The 21,719-nt window shown below is 52.1% G+C and overlaps 1 protein-coding gene across 2 annotated transcripts in view; it reads left to right on the top strand.

The window, feature by feature from the left end:
* The window catches only part of COPG2 (COPI coat complex subunit gamma 2), a 115,970-nt gene that overhangs the window by 92,649 nt on the left and 1,602 nt on the right, over nt 1-21,719 (top strand). For both annotated transcript variants that reach the window (XM_047095359.1, XM_047095360.1), the window contains one exon: nt 21,237-21,334. In XM_047095359.1, coding sequence (XP_046951315.1) covers nt 21,237-21,334 — 98 coding nt within the window. The remainder of the gene's footprint in view (nt 1-21,236; nt 21,335-21,719) is intronic.

The raw sequence follows: 21,719 nt of genomic DNA, 5'->3' as shown, positions 1-21,719 counted from the left end.
GCCCTCCCCCGCCCTGGCCGCGGAAGTGCCACACACATCACAGCACTCAGTCCTGACCTAGATGTCACGGCTCTAGGTATTACCGTCTAGCACTCTGTTTCTCCCTCCCTCCCTGGCAGCATCTCTCCCCCAGATGATCAGCCCTGTGGTCTCCTGTCCCGCCTGCCCCTTCCTTCTGCGTGGACAGCCCGCCCCGTGCTCTGTGCTCGTGGTGCTCACACAATTTCCTTTCGATCACCATTCTCCTCTCTCTCGGCCCGAGTCCTGAAGCGTCCCTAGCTTTGGGAACACCACTTTGGCACGCCACTCCCTACACGCTGACCGTGAATCCGCACCCAGCCCCCAATGTGCCAGGTGCCTTCTCGGCTACATCCATCTGCTCGCTGTCTACCTGGTCCCACGTCCCTTCCCCCGTGTCTGACGGTCCTGACTCTGATGTCCCCATGCACCCCCGGCTCAGGGGCTCATCTGCTCAAGCCTCACCTCTCCGCCCGCCCTCCACTCTGCCCCTTCCACCCAGCGATTCTCACCCGAGGACGCGTGACCCCCAAGACCGCCTATCAGCATCATCATCGGGCCGTGGTTTTGGGGTTTCTTTTTGTGTTTTTTTGGTTTTGTGTTTGTTGGAGCAGAGCACTGCTCCCCCTCAGATGTTTTGATAGGCCTGCCTTGGGGGCCGTGCCCACAGCCCCCCTCGGGTGAAAACCACCCCCCCATCCTCGGGGAGAATCACTGCGGTGGAAGCCCAGCTCACTCCCTGGGCCGCACTCCCCGGGCACCGCCTGTACGCTTCCATGGGCTGTAAGTGACACTGTTCCTCAGATCCCGGCACTGCCCCCACTCTGTCTAGGCCTGGCAGTCTCCTCTTGGAACCACCACATTCCTTCCGTTATTTACCCTTTTGACACTGGACGTGCTAGAAACCCTAGTCCACATCAGAGCATCGTTCCCCAATGCCTTCCCCGCCTCCAGCATTTATGACTCTCAGGCGTTGTGACAATATGTTGGGTGCAAACCTGGTCCTTTTCAACAACTGCCATCATTCTTTTCTGTACGTTACCTCCCTCGTGTCTGACCTGTGACACCACCCCCTGCAGAGTCTTGGCCCTGTGGTCCTCACGTCCCTCTGATTCCTGCCAAGCCCACATCGGTTCCATCTTTCCTGTGCTATTCTCCTGTGTCTCCTCACGGTGGATGCACTGGTCTTCCCGACCCTCTGCACAGCCTGTGGTCATCACTCCCAGCATCGTGTGTGCAATCAGTCCATAAGCGCAGTTAAAGAATGTGTTTCTCAGTGCCTGGAGCACAGTTTGTATCTCCCACCCCCGCCCCGTGCCCACTGATCCCAACCCTGCCCCCCCAACCCGACCCAGTAAAACACGACCCACACCCCACCCAGACCCCATCCCCAACCCCAACCCTGGACCCCAGCCCTACCCCTACCCCACCCAAACCAGTCCCCCATCCCATCCCCACCTCCCACCCCGTCCCCACCTCCCACCCCATCCCCACCGGATCCGTAGTAAAGAGCCTGGCTGGAAAGTTCTACTCTGACCACAACATTCAAGGCTGTAGGGGCGGCCCCTGCCACCACCCCTTTGCTACTCTTCCTTCCCCACGCCACTGCTCCCGCTGGCTGGCCCGGAGCCCTGGACGCGCCTCCAGTAGGCACGTCGAGAAGTGCCAGGGTGCAGACGCTGCCACCTCCCTCTTCTCCGCCCAGCCTGTTGGCGGCCAGCCTGCCTCCCTTCCGTGCTCCCCCTCCTTTGTCCCCTGGGGGTCCCCTTCACCTTGCCCGTCCCTGAGACGTGACCCTCCTGTCACACTGCATCAAGGCCCCATTTTCACATTCCTTCCCCTTCCCTCCTCAGCCCCCGGAGAGCACCCCGCCTCTTCTCTCGGCCCCACGCCTCTCAAAGCTCCCGAAAGCCTGTCATGTAGTCGCATTGGGTCATCCCTTCACCATTGGGAGGTGCTCCCTCCCGGGACCTGCTCTCAGTTCATACCCTTTCCATCCCCTCATCGGGCCATGTTCTCTCTGAACCCACCTGCTGGGGCTCGTCCGGTCCTTCCGCTGGCTCTGACCACCGCCCCCCCTTTAGGCTCCCTTCTTGTCCCCTAGCCTCACCTCACCTCACCTTCCTTCCTCCTCTCTTCCCTTTTTGATCAAGCCCTTGCCCACCGGACTTTACACCAGGCCTGCACTTTGAGCTCGTCCTCCTTCCCTCACCTCCCCTGCTTCCATTCCTTCTCCACCGGGTCCCCTGATGCACCCCTGCCCATCACGCTTGCCCTCCACACCCCACTGACACGGTCCAGATCCCCCTTTGCCCTCCTTCCCTCTTGGCCACGTGCAGATGTCAGCCCCCCCCTCTCGTTCTCCATCCAGTAAGCCCTGCTGCCTCTGTTGTCCACCACATCAAGCCTCTAAAACAAGGGTCCCCAGACCTCACCAGCCCACCCCTTGCTCTCCCTCCCTGCCCCTCTGCCGCCGACATCTTCATCTTCGACAGACCCAGGGCATTCTCAGATTTTGAGGTGTCCCCCTGTCCAGTACAACGTCCCTGTTGGGAATCTCCAGCTACGTGTTAGGATCCACCCTTTACAACTCCTTGAAATAGCACAAAGAGGGATTTGGTGACTGTTGAAAAATGCCATTTCTGCATTCGCTCTTGTTGGCCCCTCCCCTGTTTCTAACCTGGCTACCTACACACTGGCCTCCATTCACATCAATCTACCTTGAACTCCCTGAGGTTTCCCGTCAGTGGTTTCTATTCAGTGTCTGTTTTAATGTGCAGCACTGCCCCATTTCCTCAGTTTCACCTTTGTCGTTAACGTCCCCTGTCCCTGCGTGCTCTCAGGAGCCCTTGGGTCCAAATGCCCAGGCTATGGCATGGTCCCTCTGCTCTACTCCTACTGCCTAGCCTTATATCGCCCGTGACAATCTTCTTGTCTTGAGACGTGTTGATGTCCCCAGATTGGAAGCTCTCCACACCGCCTTCCCCTTTTCCTTCCCCTTCTGCCCCTGAGCCCCTGGCATGTTTATGAGATTCTCTCCCCTTTTCCCTACTGCCTTTCCCTTTGTTTTCTCATAGATTCCCCTGACATGACTCGCATCCCACAGACCAACTTTTCATAGTTGCCTCAGTCTCTACTCTCTCCCCCTTTCCAAACTGAACGTTCTGGGCCTTTCCTCTGCCTATTCTCCCACTCCTGTCTCTAAGAGACCTCTGGTTCACCATCAACACTGCATCCTACTTCTCCAGCACGTGCTAGTCAGGTGACTACCCTCAAATCCTTCTCTTGCGATCTTCATCACCAGGGGGCTATAGACAATCCACCTACCATCCAAATTCACCCCTAGGCACCGTAGCTTTCCAGGTCTGCCATTTTGGAGGTTGTTACTTTTCTAGGCTTCTCTATGGACCTAGACAAGACACCACTGACAGGATTACCTCTAATACATTAAACAGGCAACTACCTCTCCCACCTCAAGCTCTAGCCTCCGTCCACCTCTCCCACATTCCTCATACCACTGTGTGATTTCTGGCCTCACCTACACTGTGCTCTTCCTCCTGGGGCAGGGGGGTTGGTTCTTCAAGACCTTGCCCACATTTGGGGGGGAGTTCCTGGATGCCTCTCATCCTCTCCCTCCCCCGGGCCCTCTGCCATCCCTCTCGGCACAGGACATTCATTCCCTGCCCCCCCCAGCCTCTCCTGCCCTACCCGCGAGGCCCTCACCTGCCCCTTCTCACTCCTGCCCCTCGGACCACCTCTCCCCCACCATCTTCTCCCACCTGCTGGGCCTCCAGACCCACCCCCCTGCCTCTCCTGCTCTGCTTGTCTACCGCACACATGACATCAGAACTGTCCTGCCACCTGAGCCACGTGACGTTCCTTCAGCTACCCTCCGTGAGTCCTCCGGCTGCTTCTGCCATCCTCTCTGCTGTGTGCTCCCTGCTCGCTCCCTCGCCCCCCGCTCAACTCACCTCTGTCATCTCTGTTTCAGACATACGGTACTGAATCCACATGCTCCCCCACCAGCCCCTGCTCACGTCCTGTGGACCCACACTCTGCTGGCCGCCTGGGCCCCACACACATCCCTCCCGTAACCTTTCCTGTTTCCACTCGGACCCCTTCGTTGCACACTCTTCCTACAGCGCTCTCCGGGAGGCTGTTCCTCTGACTCTCCTTCCTCTTTCCTTTCACTACAGCAGTTTCCCTTGCACCCTCCCTCCCGCCCTCGCCCCTGCCCACAGGGCCTGACACCACTGCACTCGGCCTCCACCTGCAGGAGCCCTGGGTCCTCCTGCCTCCCTGGCAGCATCTCTCCCCCAGATGATCAGCCCTGTGGTCCCCTGTCCCGCCTGCCCCTTCCTTCTGCGCGGACAGCCCGCCCCGTGCTCTGTGCTCGTGGTGCTCACACAACTTCCTTTCGATCGCCATTCTCCTCTCTCTCGGCCGGAGTCCTGAAGCATCCCTAGCTCTGGGAACACCACTTTGGCACGCCACTCCCTACACGCTGACCGTGAATCCGCACCCAGCCCCCAATGTGCCAGGTGCCTTCTCGGCTACATCCATCTGCTCGCTGTCTACCTGGTCCCACGTCCCTTCCCCCGTGTCTGACGGTCCTGACTCTGATGTCCCCATGTACCCCCGGCTCGGGGGCTCATCTGCTCAAGCTTCACCTCTCCGCCCGCCCTCCACTCTGCCCCTTTCACCCAGCGATTCTCACCCGAGGACGCGTGACCCCCAAGACCGCCTATCAACATCATCATCGGGCCGTGGTTTTGGGGTTTCTTTTTGTGTTTTTTTGGTTTTGTGTTTGTTGGAGCAGAGCACTGCTCCCCCTCAGATGTTTTGATAGGCCTGCCTTGGGGGCCGTGCCCACAGCCCCCCTCGGGTGAAAACCACCCCCCCATCCTCGGGGAGAATCACTGCGGTGGAAGCCCAGCTCACTCCCCGGGACTCACTCCCCTGGCACCGTCTGTCACCTTCTCCTTCCCTCGGTTGCCACTGACACCCTGAACAGTTAACACCGTCCCTCACATTCCCAACAGTTCCCCACGCCGACACCGACCCGGCTCTATCCTCTTGGAAGCACCGCATTCTTTGAGCATGTGGTCCCGACACCTGCTGTGCCCCCAGCCCAGTCTGCACGAGAGCATCGTTCTGTTCACACCCTCCCGCCCTCAGCCTTGAGGACTTACCGGCAACGTGACCGTATCTTTGGGCCAATACTGGTTTTTCTCCGTGGGTGCCGCTGGCTCCCTCCCTAGGTTACCTCTCATTTCAGACCCGTGACACCGTCCCCTCACTGTGGTCCTCACGTCCGTCTGGGATTCCTGCCCAGCAGACCTGCCACCGTCCCTGCAGCTCCTGTCCTGTGTCCTCTCTGGGTAGACACGCTGGTCTTCCCCAGCCTCGCTTCAGTCTGTGGTCATCCCCCCCACCCCCACCCCCCGCCCCTCATTTTGGACTTGAAATCAGCCTACAAATTCAGATTCAGTTAAAGAAGAAGGTCTTCTCATGTCCCCACACCCACCTTGTCCCAGTCAGTCCCAACCCTGTTCTCTAGTCCAACCCAGTGAACGCCACCCCCCACCCCTACCCAACCCCATCTCCCACCCGTTCCATCTGGATCCGTAGTACAGAGCCTGGCCAAAACGTTCTACTCTTTCCACCACATTCACGGCCACGGGGGCAGCAGCCAAGGCTCCACACCCACTACCACCCTCTCTGCCCCTCCTTCCTGTGCCTCTGCTGGAGCACTGTGGCCCCAGGCTCCGCAAGTCCCTCCTGTCAGGATTGTTCTTGCCACGGCCCCCTTCTCACAACTCCTCTTGTGTCCGGCCCGTCTCCCTTCCGCCGCACTCCACTCCCCATCCTCCCCAGGGCCTCCTCTCACCTTGTCTGTCTCGGGGGGATGACTTGTTCAGCTGCAACAAGGCCCCATTTTGACATTCTTTACCAGGAGCTTGCCTCACGCTACCCGTCTCTTCCTCGTCCCCCCTCCGCCCAGGTAAGCGCCCTGCCTCTTCGCCAGCGCCCGTGTGTGTCCAAGCTCCCTAATGCCTGTCATGTATTTGCACCCGGTCATCCCTTCTCCACAGGGGATGTGCTCCCTCCCCTGACCTGCTGTCACAGCTCACACTCTTTCCATCCCCTCAACAGGCCATGTTCTCTCTGACCGCACCTGCTGGCGCTCGTCCGGTCCTTCCACTGGCTCTGACCACCGCCCCCCCTTTAGGCTCCCTTGTCCCCTAGCCTCACCCCACCTCACCTTCCTTCCTCCTCTCTTCCCTTTTCGATCAAGCCCTTGCCCACCGGACTTTACACCAGGCCTGCACTTTGAGCTCGTCCTCCTTCCCTCACCGCCCCTGCTTCCATTCCTTCTCCACCGGGTCTCCTGATGCACCCCTGCCCATTGCCACTGCCCTCCCACTCTGTAGTGAGATCGTTCAGATCTCTCCTTTGCCCTCTTTCCCTCCTGGTCCTGATCCCTTCACAACACCACATGTGGGTTTTAGGGCCCTCCTCTGGCTCTCCCTCCCCTCGCCTGGCCCCCTCTGTTGTCCACCTGATCCAAGGTTCTCGACCAAGAGCCCGGAAGCCCCTGTTGCCCTACCACTGCTCTCTCCCTCCATGCCCTCTCGCCGTCCACACCATCTTCTCAGATTAGATCTTTGACACCCACTGGTTTTGAGAGTCCTCCTTCCTTCTCTAATGGAGTCTCGCTGCTACATGCTAGAACTCCATCCTTTCTGCCCCCTTGGAGCAGCTGAGACATGGATTTGGTGATCCTTGGGAGACGTTACCAGCCTTGATTCTTGCATGCTCCCCTGCCATTTCGAAGTATATCTGCTACCCACACTTTGGGCCCGATGCACATGAGTCCGTCCTGTATCCCTGAGGTTCCTCTGCAGGGTCTTACTGTGCAGTGAGATGCCCTGGTTCCCCTGTTCCACCTCATGGTGCCCCTTCCCCCCACTTGTTCCTGAGGCCCCCGCGTCGTCCAGTGCCTGGAGTCTCAGCTCTTTGCCCTGTTCCTACCATCCCGTCTCAGCCCTGCACACGCCGTCTTTCTTGACACCTGAAATCTGCCAATGTCCCGACTGGGAGCTTTTCAGGACGCCTTCCCCTTTTCAGCGGCACCCCGTCTACCCACCGCGAGCACCTCCCATGCCATGAGGTCCTCTCCTTCCTCCCCTGCACCTGTCCACATCGGTTCCCTTCCACTCCCCTGACCAGCGCCGCCACCTGAAGGAGTTACAGGTCTTTTCCTTGACATCTGCTCCCTACTTGACCAGCCCTCACGCTCTCCAGGTTATCAGCCCTTCGTCCCCAGTGTGCTGTACTGAATCCACCTGCCGCTGACATCGCTGCTAACCTCTCTACGTTTCAGGTCGGCCACTTGGGAGGTCACTCCCTGGTCCTTTCTCTGACCTTTCATCTTCTCATCATGCCCTGCACTGACAGTGTTGTCTCCAACATTTTAAACGGGCCACCAGCTCTCCTGACTCCTCTCCTCTGGCCGCCTCCCCCCACCCCTGCTTCCTCGTAGGCTGTCCTCTTCCTCCTGGGGCAGGGGGGTTGGTTCTTCAAGACCTTGTCCACATTTGGGGGGCAGTTTCTGGATGCCTCTCATCTGCTCCCTCCCCCGGGCCCTCTGCCATCCCTCCCGGCACAGGACATTCCCTGACCCTCCCCAGCCTCTCCTGCCCTACCTGCGAGGCCCTCACCTGCCCCTTCTCACTCCTGCCCCTCGGACCACCTCTCCCCCACCATGTTCTCCCACCTGCTGCAGACTGCCCGCCTGATGGGCCTCCAGGGCCCGCCCCCCTGCCTGTCCTGCTCTGCTTGTCTACCGCACACATGACATCGGAACCGTCCCGCTACCTGAGCCACGTGACGTCCCTTCAGCTACCCTCCGTGAGTCCTCCGGCTGCTTCCGCCGTCCTCTCTGCTGTGTGCTCCCTGCTCGCTCCCTCACCCCCGCTCAGCCCACCTCCGTCGTCTCTGCTTCAGACATACGGTACTGAACCCGCACGCTCCCCCGCCAGCCCTGCTCACGTCCTGTGGACCCACACTCTGCTGGCCGCCTGGGCCCCACACACGTCCCTCCTGCGACCTTTCGTGTTTCCACTCAGACCCCTTCGTTGCACACTCTTCCTACGGTGCTCTCCGGGAGCCTGTTCCTCTGACTCTCCTTCCTCTTTCCTTTCACTACAGCATTTTCCCTTGCACCCTCACTCCCGCCCTCGCCCCTGCCCACATGGCCCAACACCACTGCACTCGGCCTCCACCTGCAGGAGCCCTGGGTCCTCCTGCCTCCCTGGCAGCATCTCTCCCCCAGATGATCAGCCCTGTGGTCCCCTGTCCCGCCTGCCCCTTCCTTCTGCGCGGACAGCCCGCCCCGTGCTCTGTGCTCGTGGTGCTCACACAACTTCCTTTCGATCGCCATTCTCCTCTCTCTCGGCCGGAGTCCTGAAGCGTCCCTAGCTCTGGGAACACCACTTTGGCACGCCACTCCCTACACGCTGACCGTGAATCCGCACCCAGCCCCCAATGTGCCAGGTGCCCTCTCGGCTACATCCATTTGCTCGCTGTCTACCTGGTCCCACGTCCCTTCCCCCGTGTCTGACGGTCCTGACTCTGATGTCCCCATGCACCCCCGGCTCAGGGGCTCATCTGCTCAAGCCTCACCTCTCCGCCCGCCCTCCACTCTGCCCCTTCCACCCAGCGATTCTCACCCGAGGACGCGTGACCCCCAAGACCGCCTATCAGCATCATCATCGGGCCGTGGTTTTGGGGTTTCTTTTTGTGGTTTTTTGGTTTTGTGTTTGTTGGAGCAGAGCACTGCTCCCCCTCAGATGTTTTGATAGGCCTGCCTTGGGGGCCGTGCCCACAGCCCCCCTCGGGTGAAAACCACCCCCCCATCCTCGGGGAGAATCACTGCGGTGGAAGCCCAGCTCACTCCCCGGGCCTCACTCCCCTGGCACCGCCTGTCACCTTCTAAATCAGTTGCCACTGACCCTTCTCTCTCAAATCCCAGCACTGCCTTCAAATCGTGACACTTGCCTGGCTCTCTGCTCTGGGATCCATGGCATCCCCTTTTTCACCTGACCTGCCCCACACTCGGTCTACTGATAGTTAACATTTCTTATTTCTTAGGTCTGTCCTCCTCTTGGTCAAGGATCATTATTGAGTGTGACCTTTATTTCTTTTTACTTAATACCCTAATCCATGGCTCATTCATTCCAACGTTTAATTTTACTTGTTTTCAAAGTGCTTACTATTTCCTTTCTCTGGTAGAACTTCGGAAATCTACTCATTAGTACATAAATTTTGCAGCCGATGCTCTGGCCTTTCCCCCTCATCTCTCTTTCCTCTGCTCCGCTCTCTCTGCCAGACTCTTTTCGGTTCTTCCTCTGGAGCTTGTTGAAAATGGAGCCTCCCTTGAACTCAGCTACAAGAAGTTATATACACTCTTAACCTCCTCCTTCTTAGCCTGATTTCCCTCTCCTTGCCATCAATATCTTCTCTTCACTCATTAATCCTTCATATCTTTTAAATTTACATGCTATGACTGGTTTTGCAAGATTCTCTGTCCAACCACCTTCATTTCGTCACTCTTTTGCCATTTTCCCTGTCATGCACTGGTTTCCCCGTTCTCTAGTTTTGTCATGGTCTCTGTGTGTAGTGTAAGCCATGCAATTTCTTCTTCGTTCTTTTATTTCCATTATTACTGGGGACAGTTTTGTCCCTGAGAAAAAGCAAATACGGAATTCTTTCAGTCCCATAACCCTATGTCTGCTTAACCCCTCTATGTGTGTGCCTTTCTCTGCCCCGCTGTCCCTCGGCCCCGGGCCTCCTCCCGCACTCCCACGCTGTTCCGTTGTCTGCCCGCTACCATTTCTCTGATGAAGTTCGATGCCCTTTCCAGGTATGGATGTGCATTTTCCAGTGCCCTTCCACAACACCCTTCCCCCGCCCCCGTCCACGGAGTCGCTCTTTATCCGTTTCTTAACCTCTTTCCCCTCCCGTGTTTGGAACTGGATTAAACGTGCAACTCAGTCTATCTTTTCCCATTTGCCTTTTGCTAATACTCCGCTCTAATGCATGTAGCTGCCTCCTACCCTCTTTCATCCTGCCCTCATGCTCTTCACTACCTTTAGCGAGTCTTTAATCCTACACCCACTTCCTTGACTTGTGTGCTACTTCACCGCGCTCGGGTTTCTGGGTCTCCCTACGTTTACTCTGGTTTTACGTTCTATTTAGTCTAGTTACTCTGAAATGTGCTCTAATCCACACAACATTCTCTTTACTTAGCTTCTGTCATCTCTATTCTTCCTTGTTCCATCAGATACAGTTATAGTGCCAAAGCTTGTTTCAGGATGCCAGTCTGCACATGACCTTCCCCAGCTGAAGGTAAATTTTGCTTTTCCACCCATCCGCTTGGACCCCCCCCCTCCCCAGTTTTATCTTTTATTAACCATCCGTCTACTGAGTGTGTCTCATTCTCATACACTCGCTAATAAATCCCTGTTGGGCTCCTGTTTTTATCCTACATCCATTGTTCAATCTGTCTCCATATTTCTTTTTTCCTACATATTTTGTTGAACTGCCTTGGCTTCTATTTATTCCTTGGTAGGATCCCTGCACCTTGCCTTGTCTTAGGCCCATTTCACCAAACCTTTCTCTTTATCAGCCATGCTTTTTTACGCAAACATACTTTCCTGGATACTGTCCCTCTTTTTCTCCACTCTTTCTTCTTTTCAGAACTGCCTCACCACACAATTCTCTTCCTGCCTCAACTTCTTTATACGTTCAAGCAGTTTTCATCACCTTTTGGTTTAAAATATGCTGAATAACCATTTTTGTTAGTTATAATGCTTATACTGCAATATCTGAAATTTGAAAAGCCCCTAACATCACCCTTTTAAAAAATCCAACGTATTTTCTCAACCATCACAAAAATATTATTGCAAAAAACTTTCAAGTATTTCTTACGATGTCAACCATTCTAAAAGCCAACTGCAGAATCATTTAACATATCGTCCCTTCGTTAGTGTACGTGTTTGTCTGTAGCACACAGTGAACCCATGCTATGATAAAATACCGTAAGTGCATCCTCCTTTGACGCTGCAAGGAATAACGAAAAGGCTTTCAAGATAAATAACAAACTCCTATACATTTTTGAGTGAAATATATAAATAAGAAACTTCTAGGAAATGTTTACTTACCAATTGGCGAACTGCTGGAGCTGTTCCACACGTATTGTAGGGAAAGTGATGGACATAACACACAGGGCATTGAAAAACCTTGAGCATGGGAAGCAAGCCTATGAAGAACTTTAACCACAGCAAACGTATATCATCCCGAACAGACACGTGTGCCAACAAGAATGCCGATTCGCCGCAGTTTCCCAAGCACAGGGGGACGTAGAGATAAAAACTTTTCATGTTAACGAGTATAACGTGCATATTTAGCTGGGGACACCTGTGTCCCTCGTTCTGGTCTTGGTCATATTGGCCATTTTGACCCTGCGTATCCCAAACCCAGCCTAATTCATACTCTTCATACTCACCACCCCCCCCCCACAAGCAGCATCTTCTCTCCCTTCCTCTTTCCTCTTGTGTTCTACAAGTCTGTTCAACTGCTTCTCTCACTTTGACTCACAGGACTCCTTAGCTTCTCAGCAAATTTAACATCACACTGACAGGAAGTCTCCCCTAGTCTGAATATCTGCCCTACCGGATCTTAAACATTCACCATGAGCCCCAACCACTCCTCAACCAATAGGCATTCATTTGTTCTACAGAAAAAATATTCAGTCCACACCTTCTAAAACGGCACTGGTGATATTTCTAAGGTTTGCACCAATGGCTTATCAGAGTTTATCTTAATCCAGTCCATCTCCTAGCCTTTCCTAGGAAGCAACGACTCAATCGTCAATTTCCCACTAAGACTTCAAGGGCCAACCTATCCAGCTCCTGTTTTTTTTGCTCAGGCCCTGCATGCTCTCCCACTCTACACAAATTTCGGAGATCTGACAGCCTCGGTGTTTTCTTTCATCCATACCTGTTTGTCTTGTAGCCATTCCCTTTACTCAGCTGCTCTCTAATTCACACAATGCCCCCTTTACTTACTTCCATCCCATTTTCCTTTTATTCTCTCATGACCTTGGCCCAAGTGTGGAGCAACAGCCACGTCTCCCATGAGCACGACTCTTCAAGTAACAAGGTTCCATCCGCAGGCAACCCGAACGTTGCTCTGTTCCTTTTCTCCATTTTCCCTTTCCCCTTTTGCTGCAAACTCCTTACATTTCCTCCATCATTCCTTCTTCCAGCTGTAAGATTCCCGTGAAACTGATCATCTCTTCCGGACACATACATTTTGATAGTCAGCACTCACAAGTCCACCTTCTTCTATCTTCCTTATTTCCTGTAGTCTGTACTGTGCCTGCTTCGACCTTCCATTCCTTCTGGATTTTCCTAGGGTTCCTTCTCTGGCCCATTTTAAGTCCATCACATTTCATCTCTCTTTCTTCTCATTCTGTTGACTATACCAATTGTTTCAAATCGTTCTCCACCCAAGCTTTCAGGGCAGCACGGCAACCATATTCCAACTCTTATTTAGCCACACCCTGACTTCTTTCCTCAGCTGGTTGGTCGATCTCTGGCTTGACCTACAACTCTGCACTGAACTTCCAATTCTGATTATCTCTGAGGACGCGGTCCTCATCCTGGCCTTCAGTGCCCTTCTTTGCTTAGCATTTTACAAACCTGCGTGTTCTGCACGGCAGCCTAGACTGACACTCCCTCCTCTTAGATTGCAGCCTCAATTCTCCTCTACGTTTTCCTTCTTTATGACGTGTCTCACGAGTTTCTCTCACTTACAGCCAGTTCTAACATAATACTTCAATTTCTGAGCAAACCTGAACATCGTATTTCAACAACTTCTTCCTGATTTTGATTATTTGCTGCATCATATATTATTAACGTCTACAATATTTTCAGCTTCCATTTCTAATCACAGTGAAGAATACATTATTTTTCTCTTGAGGTTTACTCCCTTAAAGATACCCACCCACTTCTTACCAAGTAGAGGTCACCCGCTCCCTAGACAACCTCCCACCACGCTCTCCTATTGGTCAAACAGGTTGTCATCCAATGGTGTTGCATCAAGATTCGTCATCATCTTCCCCCGCCCCAACGATTCGTATCAATCACGTCTTTGGATGAAAATTACCCATCCCTCCCAAATTCATACGCCCACACCCCACTTATATCTTAACTTTATACTGTATCTGATTGAGATATTTTTAAAGAAATAAAATAGTGCACATATGACTGAGATTTCCTCCGTACCACTCCAGAATCATTTACCTCTCCCTCACTACATAATCTGATATTTCTCTCATTTGTATAATTTTAATAAATATTTATTTCTCCTTAAATAACATGTAATGCTATCTTTGAGGGTTCTAAATATATATAATATGTATGCTAAGCTATAATATACTGTACATATTATTACGTTGTAGATAACATACATTATATATTACATTACATATATTACCTTATATATAATATGTAAAATTATATATAGCAATATAGGTGTTATATATATAGCATATATACATTCTTTAAAAATTTTTTCCCATCAAGACTTCAGGAGCTAGTCGACTTTCTGACTCCTAACCATATGCAGGCTTTTACTTCTCTCATTATATATATCACTCATTGCGACCTTTAACACCAAACATTTTAACCAAGTAGACCTCTCCTAAGACCTGACAGATTTCTCCATTCTGGGTTTCTTTAATCCACATCTTATTTGCCTTTTTTGCTACACTGACTACTGAGAACCCCCCTCAAATTCATGCATGCTCCCATTACTTAGATTAAAACCCCCTCTTATGCTCTGCTCTATCTTAACTACCCACTTCAGCTATCACATCATCGATACTACACTATATACTATACCACACCACACATCTCATCACCCCACAGTCTATCCTAACAGTGGGTACAGTACTTTCCTCCTGAGCCTTACTTCCGTCATGATTCCCAACCACTCCTCAAGAGATACAAATACCCTTGTCTACAGACAGACCACTCACCCACACTGCGTGACTGGTCAATCCTGATGTATTTTAAGGTTGCTAGCAACATCTTTTTAGGAGAATTCATCTTAACAAAACCGCCTTAATCCCGACCTGCATTTTCGCCACTCCATTTATTCTTTTAAGTCTTCTCTCATTCCTACAGCGGTCCTTTCCTCAGCTCACAAACTCTCTCCCCCTTCTTATCCCATCATAACCTTGGACTAAGTTCGTGCCTCAGCCAGCAGTCCGTTATCTGCCATTCTTAAAATCATCCTTTCACATCTGTAGGAATCTTCACTTGACTCTCCCGTTCCTTTCCTCCTTGGACGTGGTTTTACCCTGGGAAACATGCTCCCTTGTCTTCTGTGTCCCTCCTTCCAGCTGCCACCTGCTGTTCTTACAGATCTCAGTTGCCTCTCTGGACAGACAGATGTTGGGCACTCACTGCTCAACCCACTGCCATCTCCCCTTGTGTCCTATTCTTTACTGCATCCTTTTGTGCTCTTAGTTCAGCATAAACTTCCATAGGATGCCTGCCGCCGGTTTGCCTTTTATGTCCATCCCAGTTAGCCTATCTCTGACCTTTCACTCTATTGACCAGACATGTTACCTTCCAACAAAGCGACCTGGACGGCAAAACTTCATACCCCAGTTCTCGCTCTGCCACACTCTTACCTCACTCTCTCTCCTTGTTAATACACAAGTCTGACACATTTCCAACTCCCATTTCCTAATGTTCCCACTTAGCCCTCTTTAATGCCCTTCCGCGTGTATTTTCCCACCTGCCTGTTCTGCACCCTAGCCACATCCACACATCCCCTCTCCTTGTTTGGCTCCCAGCCCCATCTTTTGTTCTCTCCCTTGCTGTTTGTTCATACAAGTCTCAAGTCTCTTCAGTGGCTTCATCTCACTTTCTGCAAATCCTAACATGTTTCCTTAATTTCCAAGTGTGCCTTTAACGTCTCCCTTATAGTACGTTCTTTCCAATCTCCCCTCTTCTAACCTTTCAGAGTGACGAGTGCGTATTCTTTTTGAGGTTCCCTCCCCTCTGATCCCCACTCCCTCACCCAAAACCAACTGTCTCCTTTTTAGACAAGCCCTTCCCTTAGAGAGCAACCAACTGGTCTCCTTCCTTTTCTGTCATGATCTTCGGCCCAAGTGTGGTGCCATATACGTCCGGTCATTGCCAGTGACAATTTCCATGTCAGTATTGTGATCTCTTCTCATCGGACAGCAATTTTAACTTTGCTATTTTACTCCTTTTTCTTGATATCTGCCTCATAAAAACTTACGTTCTGTATCCCTCCTCCATTCGGAGATTATGTTTATACATAGCATTCCCATAGATTCAGACTGGCTTCTGGATAAACCAACATCTCATATTCAGCCCTCACCATTCAGACTGTGGACTGGATTCCAGGCCCATCCCCGTGGCCCCTCTCTACCCTCCTCTTCCACAAAGCTTTCCAACAGCTCCCTTCCTAATCTCTGTTTGTAGCCACACACCCCCCTTCCTTTCTCTGCCTCAGTGCTTGGGTCGGAATTAACATAAAACCACGCTACCAAGTCCCTACTCTCTACATCTCAGTGTCCCTCCCTCCAGCCCTCTTCAGTGACCTTCCCCTTGGCCAGGTTACTCTCCTGGATGTTCCCCGCCCTAGCCTGAGTCACGGTGGCCCCCTTCCTTATTTTAGCCTCCGTCCTCTCCAGACCTGCTGTCCTTCCTTACAGGTCTCCCCAGTTGCTTCTCTGTCGGCTAATCGCAGTATGACAGGTTGCTACAAAGACTTATCAGAACGGCTCTTCCTCTGCCTTCATCTAAAGCAGTGGTTCTCAAACCGCGGCTCGTTAAAGCGCAGACTCATCAGCTCAGACGGGGCTGCAGGGCACGTCTTAGGCATCGCTGTAAACATGCCCCTCCGCCAAGTCCTTCGGTTAAAAACTTGCCACCGATGCATCAAGAGTGAGTCTACCTCTGACTTTCATTGCTGTGCAGACCTTTCTTTCTCTCCCAGTATACACACGAGTCGCAGCAGTGTGGCCTTATGCCTAACACGTTAGGCCAGCTAGGCCTGTTCCAGAGCCGACAGGATCCCCCGTTCTGGGGATCTTCGTGGCACGTGTGGTTTTTCTTATTACACGCCACCTAGTGAGAGCTGTTCTCTATAAATGCCCCTCTTAGCCTTAACCCCTCTCCTCCCCCCAACCCCCGCCACCCCTGCGCCTTTGGCCCAAGCGTGGGGCCTTCTCCCTCCAGTCAGTACCTGCCAATCCTCAAGTGACCTTTTAATCTGGGGGCAGCCATGACACTGTTCTCCCATTACCGTCTCCTTATTACCTATCCTACCCTAAAGAAATAGGCCACCTTCTCTTGAGCCCCCGCCCCCTTTCCACTTCATTCAGCAGACACGTGTCCTGCCGAGCAGCTCTCCCCCACCAGGTTTTCTCCCCACTAGCGGTCTGTCGCTTGCGGAACATCTCCACGTGACAGAGTAACTTCTAGAGTAACTTCAGTGTGGCGCTCGCGTATTTACTTGTATCTCCCTTCAGTTGTTTGCCGCCCCCCCCCCCATCTTAATTCCACACGGTGTCATTTCAAGTTCTACCAAGGTGCGTTCCCACCAGGACCCCTAGCCGCTCAGCTCCCGATACTCGTCATCCCTGCGACAGACAAACGACTCACACAGCGATCCTGGTGTCCGTGTGCTGCCCTCGCTCTACACCAGGGGCGTCTCCCTCCGTCTCCCTCCAGTCTTCCTCACTAAAGCTTCCCGCCGCTTCTCAGGCCCTGTTCTCCTGTCGTCACATGTACCGCTTTCGGTCTGGCTTCAAGGCCCCCCCCACCCCCACTTGACCAAACAGACCCGTCAGGAGACCTTACAGGATTTCCCCTTCTGGGGAACTCTGTTCCTCACCATCTCTGCCCCTGCCACTCCACTGCCCCCCACTGCCCCTCCAGCAGCTGTCCCCTGACATCGTCTCCGTCTCTCTCCTCTTTGAGTCAGCATGGTACCCTACACTTCCTGCCCAAACCTGCGGGTCTTCAGATGCCCCCGTCTCTTCTGCAGGCTCTCCGACTCCTCCCCCCGGCCCTCCGGGAGCACCTCCGTTACCTACACAGCCGCTGGCTTTTTTAGCTCCCATCTTTGTATCGTTTCCCATGGATTCGGGTGTCTGTCTTCTCTTCGATCCCCCTTGTTTCGCCCGTGCTGTTCCCCTGGTACCCTCTGTTCAGCCCAGACCTTCCCAGGACCCCTGCCGCTGGCCACGGCTGACATCCATCCATCCGTCTTTAACCTTCCACTCTGTTGGTCACACTGTTGCTTCGAGGAAGAGTCCCACGTGGCACTCCCTCACGACCCCAGTTCCTACACTCCATCTCCAAGGCGCATCTCCGTGGGTCGTCACCTAGCTTGGCTCACAGCTCTGTGCTTCGTACGCACCTCTGCTGTCTCCCGGTGCCCTCGCAGTGGCCCTCTGGTGTCGTTCCCTCTTCACGCCTTCTACTCCACTCCACACCTTCAATCCCCTCCCTTCTTGGCGTCTAGACTATAGCTTCTCTGCCCTTCCTCCTCCGTGCTGTTTTCCCACAGGTGTGCCCAGGAGTGTCCCTCGCTTTTAGCCACTCCTCACACGGCACGTAGCTTCAAAGAGCAACCAACTTGAATGGCACGGCGCACGAGAAACCATGATACCTGGCCGGGCCGTCATCCTTTCACTGGCCATCTCTCCACGGAGGGAATGGGTGCAGGACACTTCTCTCCAGATGTGCTCCCTCATCCTCTTCACGCGGTCCCCAGAGCACAAACCGCTCAACCAAGTCAAGCCTGGTTCTCTCGAACGTCGCCAGCGGTAGCTTCTCATCAACTTTCCTGTCACCCACGTCCTTCAAGTCCCAATTTCTCTCCAAATGGGTGCTCCAAGAGCTAGTCCGCTCCTGCCTCCTACCCAAGTCCTTGCTTCTCACGCTTTGTTCATACTTCTACTCACAATACCCAAAATGCGACCAATGACCCGTTTCGAGCTCTGACAAGATGCCCCAGTCTAGACCTTCTTCGTCCCTCACGTGCCCTGCCTTGTAGGCCCTCCACGACAGCGTTTCCTTTTCTTTGCTTCGAGTCTCTCCTTTCCTTCTCACTGCATCGTGACTTGTGGCCCAGGAATGCTGCCCATCCTTCCAGCCAGCGTGTCACTCCTTACTGACTCCTTTCCATCTGAGAGCAACTTAATGCAGCTTTTCTGCACTTTTCCTCCTTTTCCCCCTACTTTTGTTCTAGAGTAGAACCGTCTCTTCACCCCTCCTGCCATCTGTACAGACAGCATTCCGTGGATTCACCACCTTCCCTGGTGCATATTTGCTCCTCATTTTTGGCAGTCACTGCTCGACTCACCTCCATCTTCCCGGATTTCCTACATGTCGTGCTGCACCCATTCCTTTCCAGTTCAGTCCAGACCCGCCTGCATGGGCCGCTACAGCCAGCCTGTTTTACCTCTGTCCCTTCCACCTCTACTTTCTGCCCCATTGATCACAGCCTTTAAATTATTTCAGCAAAGCTTTCTGGAATGTCCTCTTAACCCCATGTCTTATTTAATCACGGTCTCCTCTGTGGTTGAGACCTGACAACTCCCCCCCGCCCCGAATTTTCCACTCTGCCCTTTGCTACCCTAGAGGTCCTGCCCTCCAGCCCGACTCACATGTCTCTCCCAACATAGTTTCCAGCATCTACCTTTTCTCTTATTCTGTGTTCTTTCACACGGGCCTCCTCAGAAGCTGTCTGTCCTTTCAGTCAGTCCTAGGACAAGCTTCATTTCTGAGAAGAATTGTAACATAGATCTCCAGGGCATGCTGCTCTTACTGTCTTTGGTTATTTGCCTGGCTTCGTTCATGAAGCTCTCATCTTTATGTTACGGCAACGGACTCAATATTGTTCTCTGGCCATGAAAGGCCCCCCTCACTCCCTCTCCTCATCACCCAGTGTTACTCGTCCTTTCTGCTAACATTAATAGATTGCTACCAGTGGTTTTACTGGATGGAGTTCACCTTGGATGCCCTGTAACCTCTCCTTGTTATCAACCAAATTATTTAATTAAAATTTTGTCACAGAAGTTTCAGAAACATTCTACTAATACCATTCTTATTTGCTTCCTTAATCTGTTTCTCTGTGTCTCTTACTTAAGTGTCTTAGGTCTTTACTTGTACATAAAATCCAACCAGTTTGCCCCAGGCTGTGATTATACGCTTGTTCCTGATGGTTTCCTTACTTCTGTTCATTTGCCTGTAGCCTCCCTGCTTAAGCAGAACCAAACTGGGGTTCATATAATCCTGTGTTACTCAATGTCCACCCTGCCTCTCCATTCTTATTTGATCACGACCTTTGTCCCTACCACAATCCCATCTCTCCTTTCTTTTTTTCTAAATACTTCAACTGACCCATTCTAGCTCTGTGTTAGCTTCCACTTTCTTCCTCCTTCCCTTTCTCCTGCAGAAAACCCTACCTTGATTTAACCACGATCATTCTTTGATCAATCCCCTATTGCACTGAAATAATTCTGTGGTCTTGATAGGTACACTCTTCTCTATGGGTCAGCCCGCTGCCATCATCTGTTTTCAGCACGCTCTCTGAATTCAGACCTGTTCTTCACAGGATTCCCACCACTGGCTTTAGTTACTTCTAACGTTCCAATCTCTTGACTGCCTCAGCTCACCAGAGCCTGTTGGAAAATATCTGGTCTCCTTCATTTGAAATACGTGGTATTTCAAACAAGTTCCTAAACAAATTCTCCTCCAGCACCTAGGCATTAGCGTATCTCTTACCATTGCCAACTGCCCCATGGCCTTTCTGGCCTTTTGTCTGTGTCTTCCTTTGCTTGCCCAACTCTTTTGCAGCCTTGGAGATCCTATTAAAACTGTCACATCCCTTCAAATTTTTGATTTCCCCAAGCTGTTAATCCTGCACTCCCACACAGCCCCGTTAAAACTCAAAGAACCTACGGGCACTGAGTTGCAGCATCACAGGCATGTAAGGAGACCTCTCTCTCTCTCTCTCTCTCTGTCTCTCTCACATACACACACACACATCTAGTTAACTCCTAGCCAATCCACTCTTGGAGAAAGAGGTCATGACTCCAATCTGACATGTTTGTTTACACCTTTATGTGGAATGTCAACATGTATTGGCATTTACTACATACGTGGCAGGAAAGAGGGAGTTTAAAGACTGAGCAGAGAGGTCAAAGTCCCATTACCCAGATTGTCACAGATGGTCTTTCCATCTGAGTCTGTTCTTTCCTGCCCTTCCTATCCCCCAAATAACTCTCACTCCCCAATTTCTAGTATTTTTTGTACCTGTAAGCCTTTTTCAAACCATGGATTAAATCCTCAAATGCCTTTTCATCCATACTTAATAAATCACCCCCTCTTCCAACAGTTCAGAAAGTCCCATCTTCTTCACGAAGACTTCCCTTTCCAAAAATGTGTCCCCCTACCTCCATTTCTTTCTGAATTTACGAGTCATCCCCAAACATATAATGGCCCACTTGCTTTTCCATTTTAAGACACTGACTTTGCCAGTACCGGAACCTCATTACTGACCTATACCGTAGGTTGAAAGTTGACCTAAAGCAAGTTCATTCTGGTGTCCTACGGACCCCCTGTTGGTCCACAGTCTAAAGATATAATATTGAGAGACTCTGGTGTACTTAGTGTTAATTTAATGACCTGTGTGCTTTTTGCTTTTTTTTTTTTTTTTTTTTTTTTTGCTTTGTCAGCTCCTAAAAGTAACGGTTCTCACATTTTTCAACTTGTAGACCCTTTTGACAGGCCTGGCAAAAAAAGTCCCCAGTTATCCCCCCTGCCGCTTTCTTTATACAGATACGAAAACATTTTTGCCCAGGTCGTCTTTTCTGTACTTTTCGACAGGAAAGGTGTGGTCTATGTATGGCGGGGAATGGTTTTTAAAGTCATTTTGTGAGACTGCCTTTTGCCCAGGCCGCAGGCTGCTTTGGGGGCCACCACCCGTCACGATACAGAACACGGCGCTGCGTGCGGACGGTGCGGAGTTACAGACGGAGGCCCTGGGCTTGCACTGCCCCTGACACAGGCTTGCCTTCTCTTTCACCCCAGCTGCAGGCACCTTTAGCTGCACCATGAAGTTTACCGTCCGGGACTGCGACCCTGACACTGGGGTTCCAGCTGAGGAGGGGTATGATGATGAGTACGTGGTGAGTCTTCCCGGCACAGAGATTCACTCTGACACCCTCGCACCACCCAGTGACCTCTGCCTGCAGAGAACATTTTGCGGGCGGCACCTGACATGAACCTACGGGCTTTTATTCTCAAACACGTCACAACCGAGGAGGACCTGGGCCAGTCCTCCTCTGTGACAGGAGTGTATCTTGCCAAAGAGAATTCCGATTTACCCCTTAGTGACTGATTAAAACAAAACTCACTTTGTTAGGTCTTTAAAAATAGGGGCGATTAAGAGATGAAAACGCTTACGCGATTTGCCTGGAGATCAAGGAGTTTTACGGGAAGGATTGGGTTTTTCTGTTTTTGTTCGGCAGCTTTTAGTTTGCTTATAATGTAGCCACAGCATGAAATGAAAAG

The sequence above is a fragment of the Lynx rufus genome, unplaced genomic scaffold (genome assembly GCF_022079265.1).
Source record: "Lynx rufus isolate CCGP_SWC_20201006 ecotype Redwood Valley unplaced genomic scaffold, mLynRuf1.p SCAF_4, whole genome shotgun sequence".
In the NCBI taxonomy this organism is placed as follows: Eukaryota; Metazoa; Chordata; class Mammalia; order Carnivora; family Felidae; genus Lynx; species Lynx rufus.
Note: the sequence above shows the minus strand (reverse complement) of the source record. Positions and strands in the feature narration are given on the sequence as shown.